At 42.4% G+C, this 6,532-nt stretch overlaps 1 protein-coding gene across 1 annotated transcript; it reads left to right on the top strand.

Moving 5' to 3' along the window:
• Positions 1–812: 812 nt before the first annotated feature.
• LOC140806661 (uncharacterized) lies at positions 813–5,586 on the top strand. Its single transcript, XM_073163212.1, has 6 exons — positions 813–1,755; positions 2,075–2,608; positions 2,792–3,135; positions 3,806–4,241; positions 4,766–5,404; positions 5,468–5,586. Exons 1-6 carry the CDS (start codon positions 813–815, stop codon positions 5,584–5,586), a joined length of 3,015 nt encoding a protein of 1,004 aa, XP_073019313.1.
• The last annotated feature ends 946 nt before the right edge of the window (positions 5,587–6,532 follow it).

The raw sequence follows: 6,532 nt of genomic DNA on the forward strand, positions 1-6,532 counted from the left end.
GCCGTTGCCGGGGACTATTTATTTGATATTAGGATAAATTATTTGTTTGAGACTAGGCTTTTACTCTTAGTTTAAAATTTTTTATTCTTTCTTTAGCATTTTAATTACTTTAGTTTATTCTACTTATTCTCTCTTGGAGTTTAAATCGTGCACTTAAAATTTTTGATTTCAGGGGTTAGCTCGTGTTATATGAGCCGTGCTCAAGACGTCAAGAATCTAGTGCCACTTGATCTTGAGATTGAAAGCACTCTCCGCAGTATCCGCAGAGCTCGAAGGAATAACAACTTGACTCTGGAATTTGAATCTGAAGCAGAACCTGATTTGGACCATAAACCAGAAGTTGAGGAAATGGCCGGGGAAGAGGATAATCGCACTCTGATGGAGCTTCATAGGCCAGCATTTGGAGGGTATGGTTCTAGTATCATCCGCCCTACGATTCAGGCAAATACATTCGAGCTGAAGCCAAGCATCATCCAGATGATCCAAATGCAAGTAAAGTTTGGTGGAGCACCATCTGAAGACCACAATGCACATCTGGAGAATTTTCTGTCAATCTGTGATACGATCAAGTGCAATGGGGTGAGTACTGATGCCATTCGACTCAGACTATTTCCATTCTCCTTGCAAGGAGAAGCTATGGAGTGGCTTCGCGACCTTCCAGCTGGTTCTATCACTACTTGGGATGGGCTAGTTGAGTTCTTCATGCACAGGTATTTTCCCCCTACTAAGATTACACAACTGCGAAATGAAATCACTTCATTAAACAGAGAGATGGGGAATCACTGAATTCAGCATGGGCGAGGTTTAAAAAGATGTTGAGAATGTGCCCGAGACATGGTTTTTCAGTAGGCCAGCAGGTGGAGACATTTTACTATGGGGTAGATCCTTCTGTGAGATCTATGCTTGATGCGGCAGCAAATGGGAGTTTATACAGGAAAACGCCAACCGCAGCGCTCGAAATCATATCTAATATGGCCGAGAGCAATGTGGGTTGGCAAGACAACCGCAGGGAGAAGAAAGTAGGATTCCTTGAGATGGATGCTTTGACAGCGATTACAGCGAAACTTGATGGATTGACACATCAGATGTCACAGTTACAAGCGCAGAAGTCAATACCAGTCAAGTCAGTGAATCAGATCCAAGGAAATGCTGAAATAGTTGGTGGTCCATCTTGTGACATGCCATTCATGCCGGATATGCCTGGTGAGGAAATACAGTGTTTTGGAGGGGATTCAGTAAATTATTTGGGAAACCAGGGGCGTCAGCAAAACAATCCATACAGTTTCTCGTATAATCCAGGCTGGAGGAATCATCCAAATTTCGGGTGGAGACATTCAGAAAATGCTGTTATGCCACTACAGTTTAATCCTCCACAACATCGTATGCAGCAAAAGCCTCCTCAACAACCACCTAAGCCTCCACAAGGTGTTGGACCCTCTATGCCACCCGGTTTCAAGCCACAAGATGGCAAGTCAAACCTTGAGGACATGCTTGCAAAGTACATAGCAGGAAATGAGATGAGATGGCAAAATCATGATGCCATGATGCAAAGAGTGGAGACTCAACTAGGGCAGTTAGCGACACAGATGGCTACACGAGCTCCGGGTTCACTACCTAGTGACACGGAAAAGAATCCTAAAGGTGTCAATGCAGTCACGGTGACGTCTCCCATAAAGCAGGAAGTGATCGTTGTTGAAAGTGATGTGAAGGAGAAGAGGCCATTAAATCAAGGACCCAACGACGCAAGGGAGGAAGGTAAGTCTCTAAACTCGAACTCTCATATTGATATAAATTCACTCCCTTTTCCCCAAAGAGCTAAGCAACTGCAATTGGATACTCAATTTTCAAAATTCCTTGAGATTTTCAAAAAGCTACACATAAATATCCCATTTGCAGAAGCTTTAGCTCAAATGCCCGCATATGCAAAATTTCTTAAAGAAATCTTATCAAACAAGAGGAAATTGGTTGACTTTGAGACAGTTAAGCTTTCGGAGGAATGTTCTGCTATTTTACAAAATAAATTACCTTCCAAAGCTTAAGGATCCAGGTAGTTTCTCTATCCCTTGTACCATAGGAACTTCATTTTTTGCTAAGGCTTTGTGTGACTTAGGTGCAAGCATTAACTTGATGCCTTATTCATGTTTTGAGAAGCTAGGGATAGGTGAAGTGAAACCAACTACAATTTCTCTACAGTTAGCTGATAGATCAATTAAATTTCCTAGGGGAGTTGTAGAGGATGTGTTGGTGAAAGTCGACAAGTTTATCTTTCCAGTAGATTTTGTTGTGTTAGACATGGAAGAGGATCGTGAGATTCCTCTTATTTTGGGAAGACCATTTTTAGCTACTGGGAAAGCTCTGATAGATGTACAAAAGGGTGAGTTGGTGTTGAGACTGAATGATGAGAGTGTGGTGTTTAATGTTTTTCAGTCCATCAAATATCCTAATGATAAATCTGATTGTTTTAGAATTGATGCTACTGACGAGCTTGTTGAGTGCATCTGGCAGGAATTGATCGGTGAAGATCCTTTGGAGGTCTGTTTGACTGATTCACGTTCAGAAGAGTTGGAGAATGAGGATATTAAGGAATACATGCTTTATCTGGAAGCAGGCAGACCGATTTCGAGAACGGTAAACTCTAGGATTGGGGAGCTTGGGCATGTCCCGAGACCTTTAAGGTCATCCATTGAAGAAGCCCCAATCTTAGAGATGAAACCTCTTCCTTCTCATTTGAAATATTTATTTTTGCTTGATAATGATTAACTGCCAGTAATTGTCTCATCTATTTTGACAGGTTTGGAGGAAGAAAAGCTGCTGCGAGTTCTGAGGGATAATATCAAAGCAATAGGTTGGAGCATTGCAGACATCAAGGGGATCAGTTCATCCATGTGCATGCACAAAATTCTGATGGAGGCTGACCACAAGACTTCTACCCAACCTCAAAGACGACTGAACCCAGCTATGCAAGAGGTGGTAAAGAAAGAGGTGATTAAGCTACTGGACGCAGGTATTATTTACCCGATTTCTGATAGTAGGTGGGTTAGTCCAGTGCAAGTAGTTCCGAAAAAGGGTGGGATCACTGTTGTCAAGAATGAGAATAATGAATTGATCCCTACTAGAACTGTTACAGGGTGGCGTGTTTGCATTGATTATAGAAAACTTAATGACGCCACCCGTAAAGATCACTTCCCCCTCCCTTTTATTGATCAAATGTTGGAAAGGTTAGCTGGACATCCTTTTTACTGTTTCCTGGATGGTTATTCAGGTTATATGCAAATTCCTATTGACCCTGAAGATCAGGAGAAAACCACTTTTACTTGTCCTTATGGGACATTTGCATATAAACGAATGCCATTCGGTCTATGTAATGCACCAGCAACCTTCCAACGATGCATGATGGCAATTTTCCATGATATGATTGAGGATTTCATTGAAATATTTATGGACGATTTTTCTGTATTTGGCTCTTCATTCGATACTTGTTTGATTAATTTGTCTAAAGTTTTGGAGAGATGTGAGGAGTCAAAATTGGTGCTGAACTGGGAAAAATGCCATTTTATGGTGAGAGAGGGGATAGTGTTGGGGCACAAAATTTCTGAAAAGGGGATTGAGGTCGATAAGGCTAAGCTTGAAGTGATAGAGAAACTCCCTGCCCCAACAAACATCCGAGGAGTGCGTAGTTTTTTAGGACATGCATGGTTTTATAGACGTTTTATCAAAAATTTTCCTGATTTCTAAGCCACTGACCAATTTACTGATAAAAGATGTGAAATTTGATTTTTCTGATGAGTGTGTGCAGGCATTTTAGGTCCTGAAGGAGAAGTTGATCACCGCACCAGTGATGATAGCACCTGATTGGGGGTCACCATTTGAGGTGATGTGTGACGCAAGCGACACCGCTCTAGGGGCAGTATTGGGACAAAAGAGAGAAAAATGCATTCATGTCATCTACTATGCTAGTATGACACTATCAGCTGCCCAACTGAACTATGCCACTACAGAAAAGGAGCTTCTTGCCGTGGTTTTTGCTCTTGATAAGTTTAGATCGTATCTGATAGGAAGCAAAGTTGTCGTGCATACTGATCATTTAGCCTTAAAATATTTGATGGCTAAAAAGGACGCAAAGCCAAGACTGATTCGTTGGGTCCTTCTGTTGCAGGAATTTGATTTGAAGATAATCGATAGAAAGGGGACAGAGAACCAAGTTGCAGATCATCTCTCGCGATTGGAGAATCCAAGTACAGGTAATGAAATTATTCGCGATGATTTCCAAGACGAGCAACTATTTGCGATCAACAGTCTACCATGATATGCCGATTTTGTTAATTATCTATCAAGTAAGTTCATTACTCCCCATTTTACATACCAGCAAAAGAAGAAATTCTTCTCAGATTTGAAGTATTATTTGTGGGAGGATCCTTATTTGTTTAGAATATGTGCAGACGGTATAATCCGTAGATGTGTTCCCCAAGAAGAGGTAAGCGAAATTTTGTTTCATTGTCATGCTGGTCCGGCCGGAGGCCACTTTGGGGCAACTAGAACTGCGTCCAAAGTCCTCCAGTCTTGTTTTTATTGGCCTACTTTGTTTAAGGATGCGCATGAGTATGTTACAAAATGTTCAAATTGTCAGCGCACAGGTAATATCTCTAGAAGACATGAAATGCCTCTTAATAATATTTTGGTATGTGAGATATTTGATGTTTGGGGTATAGATTTCATGGGTCCGTTCCCGGTTTCTTTTGGAACAAGTATATATTGGTGGCTGTAGACTATGTATCTAAGTGGGTGGAAGCACTTGCATGCAAAACTAATGACTCCACGGTGGTTGTTCAATTTTTAAAGAAAAACATTTTTTCACGTTTTGGAACACCTAGAGCCATTATTAGCGATGGGGGTACTCATTTCTGCAATCGTCAATTCGACAGTCTGTTGGCAAAGTATGGGGTCCGACATAAGGTGGCTACACCTTACCATCCCCAGACTAGTGGCCAAGTCGAGGTATCAAATCGAGAGATTAAGCGCATTCTTGAGAAGACTGTCGGTGCTTCAAGGAAAGAATGGTCTAGCAAACTTGACGATGCACTGTGGGCGTACCGCACTGCTTTCAAAACCCCCATTGGCATATCTCCTTTTAAACTGTTGTATGGGAAATCGTGTCACCTACCTGTTGAACTTGAACATAAGGCTTACTGGGCGACTAAATTTTTGAATTTTGATGCTAAAGCCACAGGTGATGATAGAGTGCTGCAGTTGAATGAATTGGATGAGTTTCGGTTGGAGGCTTATGAGAATACCAAGCTTTACAAAGAGAAAACAAAACGCTGGCATGATCAGAACATTGTCGGTCGAGAATTTGCGGTGGGACAACATGTTCTATTATACAATTCTCGACTGAAGTTGATGCCAGGTAAGTTGCGTTCATGGTGGTCCGGTCCTTACACCATCACGTAAGTTTTTCCATATGGGACAGTGGAGATCGCTAGTGAGGCAACTGGAGCTTTCAAGGTGAATGGACATAGGCTGAAGGTCTATCATGGTGGTGCCATACCCGATGAGCCGACCACAGTGGATCTGCAGGATCCCAACTGAATCAAGGGAGTACAGTCAGGCTATCGACTCTAAATTTAGCGCTTACTGGGAGGCAACCCAGTGTTTAATCTTATTTTTCTTTCTTGTTTTAGTTTATTTTATCTGTTCTAGTTTACTTTCTTTTTGTTTTTCTAGCATTGCTCGAGAGCTCATCTCAATGAATGGTGGTGCAGGTAATTTATCTACTGGCGGTGGAATTTATCAGGTGTGGGAGAATTTATCAAGGCGATCGATTTTCAAAATCTCGCACAGACCAGGGAAGTTTCTGTACAATTCTTGCATCTTGTGCGCTTGATTGAGTTTAAAATTTGAGTTCTAGATTTATAGAATTGTACATGCATGGTATAACATTTGGGTGTGGGTAGTATATTTGATTTTTTAAAAAAAAAATAAAATAAAATAAAATAAATTTTTGACATTGAAAATTTCGATTCTTATAAGTAGGTCCACGGACCCGTTCCCGGACCCCTACACGGGGTCCGTGTTGCCCACTTCCAAACATGCCGAAATCCAGTAAGTCCACGGACCCTGCTCCGGACCCCTACACGGGGTCCGTGTCTGTCACTTTCCACATAGCAGAAATCCAGTAGGTGCACGGACCTCTACACGGACCCCAGCACGGGGTCCGTGTCCCTTATTTTCGCGTCATATCAGAATAAAATCGCGATTTCTGCTACCCAAATCCCTACATCCCCAAAATCGAATCAACTCCCGTCGCCTCCCTTGCACCACCGCCGCAACTCTCCGTCGCCACCTCTCACGTCATCATCTCTCACATTATCACCTACTCTAGCATCCTCTTGAGCACCTCACCACTCCACTTGCACTTTCCTACAACACACACCACCCCACCTCATCCCGACGCCGTCGCCAACCACCGCCGGAGCACAACCCTTCGCCGAGTTTTCGTCATCACCGTCTTCAAGTTTCTGGTAAGAGTGGCTCA

The sequence above is a fragment of the Primulina eburnea genome, chromosome 12 (assembly GCF_022965805.1).
Source record: "Primulina eburnea isolate SZY01 chromosome 12, ASM2296580v1, whole genome shotgun sequence".
NCBI lineage: Eukaryota > Viridiplantae > Streptophyta > Magnoliopsida > Lamiales > Gesneriaceae > Primulina > Primulina eburnea.